The following is a 14285-nucleotide window of genomic DNA, read 5'->3' as shown; positions in this document are numbered from 1 at the left end:
GTAGGAATTGCGTTGGATCTGCAGGTTGCTTTTGTGATACTGGTACCAGAGGCAGGACAGAGTGATCCCAGTGGGGCGAAGCCCCAGGAAGCCCATGGGAACACCTGAGTGCAGGGGTCAGGAAGAGCGGCTGACCACAGGTGGTGTTCTGCAGAGGTCTTGGCCAAGCAGCCAGGGGCCCACTGGACGGCTCTGGGAGGAGGGAGCGTACAGTACTGCCGCCCTGGCTCAGAGAGATGGGTTAGCTTTCCCACAGGCACACAGAAGTCCAGAGAGGTCATAGTGGAGGCTGCTAGGCCCAAGGACTGGCTGGTGACCCATGGCCACCCTCTGATGAGAACCTGAGTGCGGCTATGTCTGCCTGGAGCATGACCTCGCCACAGCTCGATCAGTGATGGTGCGAGAAGAAAAGGCAGTGTTGGCCGCCTGGTACTGTGGGTCCTCACCAGAATCTGCACCAGAACCCCAAGGGGACGGGTTTAGAATACACAGCCTGAGCCCCACCCCCAGGGACTCTGCGTCAGGGGGCCTGGACTGGAATCCAGGTAATTATGTTAGTGGTTCCAGGTAATTCTGCCAAAGGGCATCCCAGGACTACGCATGGGAACCACCAGCCCAGAAGACAGTTTCTGTCTGGGAGTCCCAGGCTCCGTCCTGTCCTGTCCCTGTCCCGGTCAGCCTTTCGGGCAGGGACTTGAAGGAAGAGGTGGGGGATAGCCAAGGCTGTTTTTGCATGTGGGCAAAAACGGAAATAGAACAAGGAGAAGAAAAAAAGAGCCGGCACACGAGAGACCCAGGTTTGAGTCGTGTCCACAGATCTTAGCTGTGTGACCTTGGACAAGTGACTGAACCTGTCTGAGGCTTTGCTTTCCCCCGAGTGACCAACCATAGCAGCCTGAGAGGACTATTGCGAGAATTCAGTGTGATAATGTGTATGCAGGGCTTAGATCAAGCTTGACTTTGAGCAAATTCCTGGTACATGGTGCTCCTGTTGTTAATGTTATTTTTGTTACTGTCACCAGGGAGGACTTTGACATATGTCCTCAAGTGCCTGCCTGCTGGCTCAACAGAGTAGGCGTTTGGGGCCCCCAGGATCCTGAAGTCACTGTCCTGGCTGGGGTACATTTTGGTGGGGTTGTGGGTGCTGGGTGCACAGTTGGGGTATAGATGACAGGCTGGAGCCAGACCAAGCCTAGCCTCCCCCACCTGGCCCTTTCTCTGCAGTGGGGCCGACTTGCTTGCTGTCAACTCCGATGGGAACATGCCATATGATCTCTGCGAGGATGAGCCCACCCTGGATGTCATCGAGACGTGCATGGCGTACCAGGGTAAGAGCACAGCGCGGGCCATAAAGCGGGCTCAGGGCAGGGTTGCGGTGAGCAGCTCTTACGTCAGGGCGGGTGACCACATTGGCAAGCTGCGAACCGGCCTGCCTCCTCCTGCTCAGCGCTCAGGAAACGGGACCGGTCCCCGTTGAAATTATTGTTATTATCACGTGACTAACAAAATGAGGACGCCTGCGGTGCAGAAGGGAGGTACTGTACTCCTCAGTGTCACCCACACACGCGGGCGGCCTCAGCTGGCCTTGTCTCCTCTTCGTCGGCTGTGACAAGTCAATAAACATTCACAATAAAGATAACTTCCCAGTTGGGAAAATAATCAAGAGTCAGGAACATTCGCCAGTGCCTGCCAGGCACCACGCTGGCTGCCAGGGGCCCGGATAAACAAGATGTGGGCTGTTCTCAGTCACAAACGAGCTTCGGGAGGGAAACAAATGTAGCAATCAGAGAGCTCTGCCCCCCACCCCCCATACAGACTCCACTCGGAAACTCCCTCTCAGAAAGAAATCTCCAATCCAGACCCTCTGGCCCCGGGTCCTGCCCAGGGCTGTGCCCCGTTTCCTCCCAGATGCCGGCGATGACTGCCGATCAGTGTGCCTGTCCCTGGCCCCCTGGCCTTCACTGCAGCTTCTCCGGAGGCTCTGAACAGTTTCTGTGCCAATCTCGCGAGTCTACAAACCCCTTCTCAGGATAACACTTTTATTTTTAATTTTATTTTTTTTTGTATTTTTCTGAAGCTGGAAACGGGGAGAGACAGTCAGACAGACTCTCGCATGCGCCCGACCAGGATCCACCCGGCATGCCCACCAGGGGCGACGCTCTGCCCACCAGGGGGCGACGCTCTGCCCCTCCAGGGCGTCGCTCTGCCGCGACCAGAGCCACTCTAGCGCCTGGGACAGAGGCCAAGGAGCCATCCCCAGCACCCGGGCCGTCTTTGCTCCAATGGAGCCTCGGCTGCGGGAGGGGAAGAGAGAGACAGAGAGGAAGGAGGGGGGTGGGTGGAGAAGCAAATGGGCACTTCTCCTATGTGCCCCGGCCGGGAATCGAACCCGGGTCCCCTGCACGCCAGGCCAACGCTCTACCACTGAGCCAACCGGCCAGGGCCACTTTTATTTTTTATTTATTTATTCATTCAGTTTTTTTTAGAGAGAGACAGGAAGGGGTGGGAAGGAGAGAGATGAGAAGCGTCAGCTCATAGTTACAGCACCTTAGTTGTTCATTGATTGCTTCTCATATGTGCCTTGACCGGGTGGCTCCAGCTGAGCCACTGACCCCTTGCTCAAGCCAGCGACCTTGGGCTTCAGGCCAGTGACGTTGGGCTCAAGATGGCAACTTTGGGCTTCTAGGCAGTGACCTTGGATCATGTTTATGATACAGTGTTCAAGCCGGCAACCTTGCACTCATGCTGGCGACCCTGTGCCTCCGGGTTTCGCACCGGGGCCCTCAGCATCCCAGGCTGATGCTCAATCCACTGCACCACCACTGGTCCAGCAGAATAATACTTTTAAATACAGTTATCAGAATCAAAGGATATTATAAAGGAAACCAACTATCTTAAAATAAAGCTGCTAAATATTTTTAAATGTTATATACAAACTTTATTAATTCATGCATGACACAATAAGATAATACAATGTGAAAATACCTATAGTTTCTGTTGGTGAGAATGTCACAGACACTGTTATTTCTGGTGTGGGTCTTGTCTATATTCTAATGGAAGGAAATGCCCTATTTCACTTAAAAATAAACACACATTTCTTTTTCTTCTTTCCCCCAAATTCTATTCAAGAATGTTTGATCTAGTGGACCTTTTTATAGAGCATGTCACTCTCTCTTTAAGTACCATTAGTACTTGCCAGTAACAGTTAAACTCTTTTTTTTTTCACGTGAGAGAGACAGAGACAGAGAGGGACAGACAGGCAGGAAGAGAGAGAGATGAGAAGCATCAATTCCTCATCGTGGCACCTTAGTTCAGTGGTTGCTTTCTCATATGTGTTTTGATTGGGGGCTCAAAGCCAGCGACCTTGGGCTCAAGCCAGCAACCATGGGGTCATATCTGTGATCACACGCTCAAGCCAGTGACCCTGCGCTCAAGCCGGATGAGCCCGTCCGTGCTCAAGCTGGTGACCTCGGGGTCTCGAACCTGGGTCCTCTACATCCCAGTCCGATGCTCTATCCAGTACACCACTGCCTGGTCAGGCTCGCTTAAACTTTTAACAAGAGGTTCAGGCTTTAAAATGTCTTTCTGGGTCCTTCCACGTTTATTCAACTCTCCAACTGAAAGTTATTCAGGGGTGGGGCAAAAGTAGGTTTATAGTGGTGAGTATGCAAAACGCAGAGTTCATGCTTGTTTGATTATTCATTAATTTATCGTGCTATTTTCCATATGAGCAACTGTAAACCTACTTTTGCTGACTCCTGTATATTCATTAATTCAGTCGTTCCCATAGCAATAATTCACTGAGCCTTGTGCCAGATGCTCCAAGCACAAGGATATGAAGGAAACTAACAGAGACCCTGGTCAAATAGGTGGTCGGGGGAGAGCACTGGAGGAGGTGGTCCATGCCGGGCCTAGAGGATAAGGCGGAGCCAGCCATTTGAGCAGTCTGGGGTGGGTGTGCGGACCGTAGGGATTTCCAGGTAGAAGAACCGCATGTGTAACAGTAACCACACCATTACAGTGCTCACCGGGGGCCAGGCAAGCCTGGCCTTTGTTCTGTGGGCCGGCGTGTGGTGTTTGTGTTCACTGGGCCTGGAACACAGTGATCTGTGGGCATGTCTGTCTACCCCCTTGGCTGGAAGACCCTCCCTCCGCCCTTGGGGCCCAGGCCTGGGGTGCTGACCGGGTCCCCCTCCCCCGCAGGCATCACTCAAGAGAAGATCAACGAGATGCGGGCGGCTCCGGAGCAGCAGATGATCACCGACATCCACTGCATGATTGCGGCGGGCCAGGACCTTGACTGGGTCGATGCGCAGGGCGCCACGCTGGTGAGGATGTGGGCCGGAACCAAGACCAGCGAGGGCTGGAGTGGGCCAGCACATGGTGGAGGCCACACCTCTGTGGGCGGGGCCTCTGTTCCCTCCCAGCCAGTCTGGCTCCCTCCTTGGCTGGGCGGTCCCCTTGCCTTGTCTCCTTCCTGGTCTTCCATCCACTCCCATGATGCACTTTGTGACCACTTCGGGCTCTCTAAGCATGTTAATCACTTCCTGAGTGTTCCTTATGTGCTGAGTATTTTATCTGTTTTCTGGGAGATTGAACAAATGAGGCAGCTAAGGTGGCATGCCCCATTGGAAACCTTGAGTGGTGCTGGGTAGAAGAGCTAGGGCCTTAGCAGGAGGCTTTCCCTTACTGGGCATATTGGTTACTATTGTTACATAACAAGCTACCCTACAACTCCAACTCATCTTAAAACAACAGGAATATTTGTCATCTCACGTAGTTACTGTGAATCAGGGAATTGGGCACAGTTTGGCTGGGTGGTTCTGGCTTGGGGTCTTTTACGAGGCTGCAGTGAAGATGGCAGCCAGGGCTGCTGTTGTTTGCAGGCTTGACTGGGGCTGGGAGGTCCGCATCCAAGTTAATACTGGCTCTTGGCAGGAGGCCTCAGTTTCTTGCCTTCTTGGCACCTCTCCTTAGGGCTACTTGAGTGTCCTCACGACATGACGGCTGCCTCCTCTAGAGTGATTGATCCAAGAGAACATAAGGTAGAAACCACAACAGCTTTTATGACCGAGCCTCAGAGGTCACACACTGCTGCTTCGCAATATCCTGTTTGTGAAACGCGAGTCACTCAATCTGGTCCGTGTTCGAGGGGAGAGGACTTAAGCTCCATTCCTGAAAGGGAGATGTGTCATAGAATTTATAGACCTATTTTAAAACCAACCTATTGGGCCCCTGAGACCTCTTCCACAGAGCACAGCATATAGTAGAGACTTAGTAAAGGCTGTTGCCTTAACCGCAGGAGCTCTAAGGCCAACCACAGGGGAGAAGAGCTCACTTCTCGGCCTTACCTTCGAGGTCCATATTGCACATGTAATCATTCTCTGCAATGTGGCCGGTATTTCCACCTCATTCTACTTTATTCTCCCGGCCCCGATAATGATCTGAGACGTGGATTAAAGGGAGAGCTCCCCCAACTCCGAATGTGGGACTGTCGCCCCGCCCCCCGGGGATGCTCACTTCTTTCCTCTCCTTCAGCTGCATGTAGCTGGAGCCAACGGATACCTCCGTGCAGCTGAGCTCCTCCTGGACCACGGAGTGCGCGTGGATGTGAAGGACTGGGACGGCTGGGAGCCCCTGCACGCGGCTGCCTTCTGGGGACAGGTAGTTTTTCACCCACAAGGCTGTGGGAAAGGCCGGTACGGGATCGATCGACCTGCTGTTCTTTGCTCTGACAGTTGGTTGAAAAGAACTAAAGACTCACTCAAGGTGTTGAATATAACTAGCATATGAGCTATGAAAGACCTGGGGAATTTGCAAAAACGTTTGACAAATTACATTCTAACAGGATGGTAAACAGATCTGTCAGAGTAGAAAATTCCCAGTGTTTCTGCTTTGAGTCGTTTCTCCGTCTGTTTCCCAAACATTAAATCCAATGGCAGCTTTTGTAGTCCTTCCATAGACACCCGACAACTCTAGAGTTGCAGCTGACTCCTTTTTCTTCTGTGCCTTCGTCCAGGCTTACTGGAAGGAGGTGTCAGCCCACTGTGTCCCAGGATTCCTGGCCCCAGGGTTCAACGCCTTCCCTGGGGACCAACTTTGTCCCTCCATTCCTTGTGTCACATCCTAAGAGGCCTTGGACACTCTCTCCACCTTCTAGGCTTTCTGAGATCTGGACAGTGGGAATGTAGACTTCTTCCTGTGTTTCAGATGCAAATGGCAGAGCTATTGGTATCCCATGGGGCCAGTCTCAGTGCTAGGACGTCCATGGATGAAATGCCGATAGGTAAGTCCATCCCAACACTTGGTACACGTATAAGCTGCCATTCAGTTTTTTGTTTTTTGTTTTTTTGTATTTTTCTGAAGCTGGAAACGGGGAGAGACAGTCAGACAGACTCCCGCATGCGCCCGACCGGGATCCACCCAGCACGCCCACCAGGGGCGACACTCTGCCCACCAGGGGGCGACGCTCTGCCCACCAGGGGGCGATGCTCTGCCCCTCCAGGGCGTCGCTCTGCTGTGACCAGAGCCACTCTAGCGCCTGGGGCAGAGGCCAAGGAGCCATCCCCAGCGCCCGGGCCATCTTTGCTCCAATGGAGCCTTGGCTGCGGGAGGGGAAGAGAGAGACAGAGAGGAAGGAGGGGGCGGGGGTGGAGAAGCAAATGGGCACTTCTCCTATGTGCCCTGGCCGGGAATCGCACCCGGGTCCCCCGCACGCCAGGCCGACGCTCTACCACTGAGCCAACCGGCCAGGGCCCATTCAGTTTTTGATGGGTACAGGGATAAATGGATGACTATATGGTTGGGTAAATGCTGGTTTGATGTGTAGATGAATAGATGGATGAATGACTAAATTAATGAATGATAGATTAATGGATAAAAGAACAGATAGATGATGGACATGTTGATAGATGGATAGATAAATGTGTGGATAAGTAGATGAATGTATGGATGGAATATGAAATATGGATGGATGGATGGATAAGAGGATGGGTGGGTGGAAGACAAACCTATGGATGGATGACTGGGTCAGTGAAGAAGTAGATAAATGAATGAAAGAATTAAGTGAGTTGAATGATAGGGGGTGTATGATTTTAGCACCTTTGCATAGTTTCTTGCTTGGGCCACATGGTATCTACTTGTTTCTACTGATACTTCTTGTGTCAGTGGAGAGTTGGTAAAGTCCTACTGGAAACTGTCAAAGGTGTAGGACTCTTTCCATCACAGCTGGGCGCCTTAGGAGTTGTGACTGTGCATAGAACCTGGGCCTCCTGTTCTCATCCTCCTCTGAGGATTGGGTTGTAGCCCAGGAAATAAAGATGGCATTGGTTTCTCCCCTTCCTGCACGCACCAGAGGAGACTGGGAGTTTTGAGTCAGAAACCCTGTGGTCTGAGGGTTCTCTGGGGCCACAGGCTGCCTCCCGTAATAGGCTCCCCTGCCCTTTCAGACCTGTGTGAGGAGGAGGAGTTCAAGGTTCTGCTGCTGGAGCTAAAACACAAGCACGACGTCATCATGAAGTCCCAGCTGCGGCACAAGTCGTCCCTGAGCCGGAGGACGTCCAGCGCTGGCAGCCGTGGGTGAGTCGGGGGCCGGGCAGCCGGGGTGCCCGTGCACGCTCCCGCCGGTGGCGCCTGGATGCAGCCTCCAGTACCCCCCTCTGCCTTCAGGAAGGTGGTGCGTCGAGCCAGCCTGTCGGACAGGACCAACCTGTACAGGAAGGAGTACGAGGGCGAGGCCATCCTGTGGCAGCAGCGGAGCGCGGCCGAGGACCAGCGGACCGCAACCTACAACGGGGACATCCGGGAGACCAGGACAGACCAGGAGAATAAAGACCCGGTGAGTGGCCTCAGGCTCTACCCCAGTGTCAGCCACGGCCTTGGGAGGAGGCCAGGGCCCCAGCCTGGTCTGGCCTCTTCATCTGAGAGCCTTTAGAAGGAGGGTAGCTGGGCGGGGCCCGTACACCAGCTGGATCCAGTCTGATGGTGGCAGCTACTGTGGTTCAGAAGGCAAGCCTAGGGTGTGTGTGAGTCAGAGCTGGGAGCTTTGGCACCCAGTAGGGCCTGATAATCAGCAAGGAGTGAATGACCACCATGTGCCTGCTGGTGGTCCGACAGGTCTAATTCTGGGCTTCCCAGAAAAGAGGTTCAGCAGGGCAGCTACCCTGGGTGGGCGGGGCTTATAACCAGATGTTAAGAATTGTGTTTGCCAGGACACATCAGATTGGAGGAGATCTTTTGAAAATTTGAGTAGGGTACCCGTAGAACCTCTAAGCAGCCTGCCCCAGGAGCAGCCCCTGGTCCTGGGCTCGAGACAGCTTTCTTAAAAAGATGCTCTGTTGGTGTCCTAAGACTGCAGTAACAAATTGCGGCAAACTTGGAGCTTAACGCAGCAGAAATTTATTTTCTCACAGTTCTGGAGGCCAAAAGTCCTATAAACAGCAAGGTGTCAGCAGGGTTGGCTCCCTCTGGGGACTCGGACGGGGCGTCTGCTCCAGGCCCCTCTCCCAGCCTCTGGCGACCCAGCATTCCTTGGCTTTGGCTAGCACGACTCCCAACTCTGCCTCCGTCTTCACGTGGCCTTCTTTCTCGTGTGTGTATCTGTGTCTCTGTTTCCCTTCGTTAGACAGACACTCTAATCCAGTATGACCCCATTTTAATCTAACTGATTACATCTCCAAAGACCCTACTTTCAAATAAGGTCATGTTCAAAGGTGTGGGATGGGCATGAACTTGAGGGGACGCTATTCAACTCAGTGCTGATGCACTCAGGTCCATGCCCAGCTGTGTCTGCTCAGTGGGGCAGAGGTTTAGGGCCAGAGCAGAAGAGCCGGGGACAAGAAGGGAGAGGCTGACTGTACCAGCCTTTTCGGTTTTACCACCACACAGTGAGCAGCTGGAAGCATTTCTAGACAGTACTGCTTTGGCGGGATGCAAAGTGATTCGTAGGCCAGCGCACTCACACCTCTATCTCAAAGGGACCCTTCTTCCCCAGTGAACAGGGAGGTCTTGTGCAGGCTTGTCTCATCAGCAGGAGCAGTGGAGCCTGAGGAGGGGGCTACTCATCAGAGCCGCTGGCTGGGACGGACAGGGCAACATGGAGGCTTTGTCCCCTCGGGCTTGGGAGTTGGAGAGAAACGAGTAGACAGAAATCAAATCGCCTTTCCAATGCCTCAGGCTAGGCTTTATTTTTCTTTGTTTTATATATATTATATATATTTCTTGGAGATCCCTGAAATCCCAAGTCAGCTAGGAAGGAGACTGCCTTCCTTCTTAGCTGCAGAATGTTCCAGTACAAGACGAGGACATGGCAGAATTTCCCACCTGCCTAGTGCCCACGTCCGGGCTGTGCTCTCCTGGGGAGTGTGTGTGGGACAGAGTCCCGGAAACGGGCTTGCTGGTGCGAAGCATTCACACTTTCCAAACACATTTTTTTGAATGATGTGATATTGTCCTCCAAAGACATTGTGGCAGTGTACACGCCTTGCTGTTTTCGCACACCCTTGTCAGCATTGAGTAGTAATCTGCTTCAAGACACGTGATAGGTAAACATTTTGCTGTTTTAATTTTTATACCATTGTTTATCAGTGAGGGTGAATATCTTTCCTATGTGTGCATGCTGTATTTTGCCGTAAGTTCTATATTCATGTCCTTTGTCAGGATTTTTTTTTTCTTTTGGGTAGTGGGGCTTTTTAAAATAGATTTTTAAGAGCACTTTATTTTGGACGTGAGTCCCTTTTCTGTCCTATATGTTGCAAATTTATTCCAGTTTTCTCATGCATCTTTTGACTATGTCTATGGTGATTTTTGGTAGGCTTTATACTTTTGTTATGGTCAAATGTATCAACCTTTTCATTTATAGTGTCTAGGCAGCTCTAGTGATCTGGGGATTTCTGGGTGTTAGGGACCCTCGGGTAAGAATCTCTGCTGTTTGAGGCCCTGGCTGGTTGGCTCAGTGGTAGAGCATCGGCCTGGCGTGCAGAAGTCCCAGGTTCGATTCCCGTCCAGGGCACACAGGAGAAGCGCCCATCTGCTTCTCCACCCCTCCCCCTCTCCTTCCTCTCTGTCTCTCTCTTCCCCTCTCGCAGCCAAGGCTCCATTGGAGCAAAGATGGCCGGGGCGCTGGGGATGGCTCCTTGGCCTCTGCCCCAGGCGCTAGAGTGGCTCTGGTCGCGACAGAGCTACGCCCCAGAGGGGCAGAGCATCACCCCCTGGTGGGCAGAGCATCGCCCCCTGGTGGGCGTGCCGGGTGGATCCCAGTCGGGCACATGCGGGAGTCTGTCTGACTGTCTCTCCCGGTTTCCAGCTTCAGAAAAAGAAAAAAAAAAAGAATCTCTGCTGTTTGAAGTGGAGATATGCTGGGGACACAGAGGAAGGATTGCAAGTGACCAAAACCCCGCCTGCAGTAGGCCTTCACGAAAAAGGCTCATGTAACTGGGAAGTCTGGGCCCAGCTGGATCCTGGGGCTCAGAACACATCCTCAGGGTGCATCTCTGACCTCCAGTCTTCCTTAATGTCAGCCTCACAATCAGGCAGGCCCTTTGACATGGTGTCCCCCCAGCCACTAGCTTATATCATTCTCACCACCCGCAATTCCTATAAAAGCAGAACTCGTCTTTCCCAATCGTTCTAGCAAAAGTGTCAGGGTTGAGTTTCATCAGACCGGTTTCAGACAAGAGCTCATCCCTGAACCAATTCTTTTTTTTTTTTTTTGTATTTTTCTGAAGTTGGAAACAGGGAGGCAGGCAGACAGACTCCCGCATGCGCCCGACCAGGATCCACCCGGCATGCCCACCAGGAGGCGATGCTCTGCCCATCTGGGGCATCGCTTTGCCGCAATCAGAGCCATTCTAGCGCCTGAGGCAGAGGCCACAGAGCCATCCTCAGCGCCCGGGCCAACTTTGCTCCAATGGAGCCTTGGCTGCGGGAGGGGAAGAGAGAAACAGAGAGGAAGGAGAAGGGGAGGGGTGGAGAAGCAGATGAGTGCCTCTCCTGTGTGCCCTGGCCGGGAATCGAACCTGGGTCTCCTGCACGCCAGGCCAACGCTCTACCACTGAGCCAACCGGCCAGGGCCCCTGAACCAATTCTTATAGTGAGCATGTTGCCTGTCCAGGCCTGGGGTTGTGGCACAAGGATAGGGGTTGTTCAGCTCTACTGAAACACGTTGATTGGTGAGTTCCCCAAAGCCGAATGGAGGTCCCATTCCCCAGGTAGGGAAGATGAAGGGAGGACAGGTCCGGAGAACAATGCCCTCAGCAGAGGTGCAGGTGGGGAGTGGGTTCCGATCCTCCAGCCAGCTGGTAATAGTGTCCATTCCCTCTCAGAACCCCCGGCTGGAAAAGCCCGTGCTGCTCTCTGAGTTTCCTACCAAGATCCCACGAAGTGAAATGGACATGCCTGTTGAGAACGGCCTCCGGGCTCCGGTCAGCGCCTACCAGTACGCACTGTCCAATGGGGATGTGTGGAAAGTGCATGAGGTGCCCGACTACAGCATGGTCTATGGCGGCCCCGGCATGGCCGATGCCGCCCCGCCCTGGACTGGCTACAAGGAACAGAGCCCCCAGACGCTCCTGGAGCTGAAGCGGCACCGGGCCGCAGCCAAGCTGCTCAGCCACCCCTTCCTGAGCTCCCACCTGGGCGGCGGCGTGGCCAGGACGGGCGAGAGCAGCAGTGAAGGCAAGGCCCCCTTGATCGGAGGCAGAACTTCCCCATACAGCAGCAACGGGCCCTCGGTGTATTACACGGTCACCAGCGGAGACCCCCCCCTCTTGAAGTTCAAGGCCCCCATAGAGGAGATGGAAGAGAAGGTCCATGGCTGCTGCCGCATCTCGTAGTCTCCATGTGAGGGAGGAGAGAGATGCTTGGTGGGAGGTGGGGCGGGGGATCCCTGAAATCCAGCCCAGCCCAGCCCAGCCCAGCCCAGCCCAGCAGCCCTGGCTGGGGAGGCTTCAGAGGGCAGCTGCGGGGAGACAGGCTCTGCTTTCTAGAGGAACGCTGACCCTGCCCCTCAGCCAGCTGCCCAGCCCGTCACCTCTCCCACGGTCTGCTTCCTGCTGCATTGTCTGCCATCTGAAGGAGGGCCCCTCGCGGCTTCCGGACTCGCCCTGCCTCTGATTCTGGGAGGGAGGGCTGGGATTCCAGTTCTGTTGTTGGTAAAGGCTTCTCTGGACTGGTATTCGCATGTCCCCCACCCCCTCCATACACACACACACTTCATCAACGTGTACAAATGACAGCGGGACTCCTGGGAAGCAGGCAGGACAGAGGATTTGTGGGCTGTTCCCCAGAAGACTCAGGTTAAGACTCAGAGTTCTGTCACCACTGCCAATGTGGCTTTAGCAGGGGAGGGGGCCTGCGAAGCTGAGACCCTTAGTCGTACCCGGAGTCCTATCAGGCTCTGGGTCACCATCCACATCTGACAGGAGCAGGAAGTCCTCTCTGCGTTCAGAGGGAGCCACGGACCCGCAGGGGTAGATGAAAGGGACACCGCCAGCTCCTGACAGCCTTGCCCTTGCCAGGAGCCGGCTGTGTGACCACCCAGGGCCCGAGGTTGAAAAGCATTCCTGGAATAATCCAGATCACATCTTGTTCTTGGATGGACACATCAAAAAGTAGAGGGGAACACAGTGAGTGTATTTGGTGAAAGAATTACTCGAGGCTGTGAAGCTCTAGGCAGGAGGGAACTGAACTTGGCTGCTTTCGTGGATAATGTCATGATCACTAGGTTTTACTGACTGGTGTTGAAAACCGGAACCTAGATGAGGAGCTCCAGTTGGAAGGGCGTTCCCAAGGGGAGGGGTGAGCTCATGTTGGTACTGTCTCAGCCAGCCCCCTCAGACTGAGCCATGGGGGGAGCAGTGTGGGGCTGCTGCCCCCCCCCCCCCCGCATTCCCAGAGTGAATGCTCAGGACCCCAGGCCCAGCTCTGCCTTTTCTGGACTCAGTGAAACAAGTGGCCAGCCGGCCCTTGTGAGTTCCTGCCTGGCCCAGGGGCTCCCAGCCTGCTCCTGCCAGAGTGGTGACAGCCTAGGGCTACAAACCCCGGGTGCCTGTGGCCAGTACCCTGAGCTGCATTCAGGAGAGGGGCTGGGGCTGGGTCTCACCCCAGCCCACCAGCCTCGGCACCCCAATCTCCCCGATGCTGGAGAGGCTGGACACGGGCCTGCTTCCCCATAGCCTTGCCCAGGCCAGGGGCCAGCTGTGTGACTACCCACTCAATTCGCCGGAGGGACAGGCTGCCCGCCACCTCTCCGCTGCCTTCTCTCATGAGCCCCTTCAAAATTGTCGCCTATGAGTTGGGCACTGTCTGCTGGCTCAGCCTAAACCCATTGGTGTAACTAGTAAGCAGGCTTGTTCCCTGCCCTGGGCGCCTTTTATTTTCCCTGAAACTACCTCCATAAAGCGCTAAAGGTGCCCCCTAGGTCCAGATTCTGCAATTTGGGGGGAAAAATCTGGGTTCCCTTTAATTCTCCTCTTTCTGAGCCTATGAAAAATTCTCCCTGGGGGCACCTGGGCTGGGGGCGGGGGCTGTGGCTGGAGACATTCCCTTTGTGCCACAGCATTAGTAATGGGCCAGCTGTTTGTCATTCCCAGTCCCCACTGTGGCCCCCACAGTCCCCTACAACCCAGAGAGGGAGCTGGCTGATGCTTTGCCAGCAGTAGGCAGCTGGGCAGGAGAGCAGGGGGCTCAAGGGAGTCACTGTGCCCCTGGTGGCTCTTTTATAAGGGAGAGTCACACCTTCAGGCCACCTCACCCCAATTCCAAGACAGTTCCAGTCTAGGGTGAAGGGACAAGGTCAGGGGACTGCAGACAGGTGTGTGTGATGCCTCCTATGTCTCCAGGGTCTGGGGTGGGCTCTCATCATTTCATCCTATGGCTGCAGCAGGGCAGGGATGAGCTAAAACACACGTACTTTTGGCTTTAAAACAGTGTTCAGATCAGATGAGCACTGAAATTCCTCTTGAGCCTGCTTCAGCTGCAAGCTGGGGAGCGCCGAGGGAAGCCACAATCTTCTCAGGAGAGGGCTGTGTGGGTTGTGGGATCTGGTTGCTCGGGGTCCCGAGTCTGAAGGTGTTTATTGCCCACTCTAAGCCCTCTGGCCATTTGCTCCTTCCCCCTTGCTTCCTGCCTGCTGGGCCATTCCTGTCCCCCCAGAAGGCTGGGAATCCCGACAGGAGCCAACTGAAGACTCGAGGACAAGCTCATATGCTCCATCAGAGATAAACCATTATCTGGCAGGGCTTCAAGTACCCAGGGTGCATTTCCTGCAGGTCTTTTGGGTGTTGAAG

The 14285-nt window shown here is 54.2% G+C and overlaps 1 protein-coding gene across 2 annotated transcripts in view; it reads left to right on the top strand.

The window, feature by feature from the left end:
* The window catches only part of PPP1R16B (protein phosphatase 1 regulatory subunit 16B), a 95779-nt gene extending 82146 nt beyond the window's left edge, over positions 1 to 13633 (top strand). For both annotated transcript variants that reach the window (XM_066387818.1, XM_066387817.1), the window contains exons 5-11: positions 1225 to 1328; positions 4204 to 4328; positions 5539 to 5664; positions 6211 to 6286; positions 7449 to 7578; positions 7669 to 7837; positions 11322 to 13633. In XM_066387818.1, the coding sequence (XP_066243915.1) occupies positions 1225 to 1328; positions 4204 to 4328; positions 5539 to 5664; positions 6211 to 6286; positions 7449 to 7578; positions 7669 to 7837; positions 11322 to 11831 (1240 nt within the window). In that variant the 3' untranslated portion in view covers positions 11832 to 13633. The remainder of the gene's footprint in view (positions 1 to 1224; positions 1329 to 4203; positions 4329 to 5538; positions 5665 to 6210; positions 6287 to 7448; positions 7579 to 7668; positions 7838 to 11321) is intronic.
* The last annotated feature ends 652 nt before the right edge of the window (positions 13634 to 14285 follow it).

The sequence above is a fragment of the Saccopteryx leptura genome, chromosome 5, assembly GCF_036850995.1.
Source record: "Saccopteryx leptura isolate mSacLep1 chromosome 5, mSacLep1_pri_phased_curated, whole genome shotgun sequence".
Lineage (NCBI taxonomy): Eukaryota > Metazoa > Chordata > Mammalia > Chiroptera > Emballonuridae > Saccopteryx > Saccopteryx leptura.
Note: the sequence above shows the minus strand (reverse complement) of the source record. Positions and strands in the feature narration are given on the sequence as shown.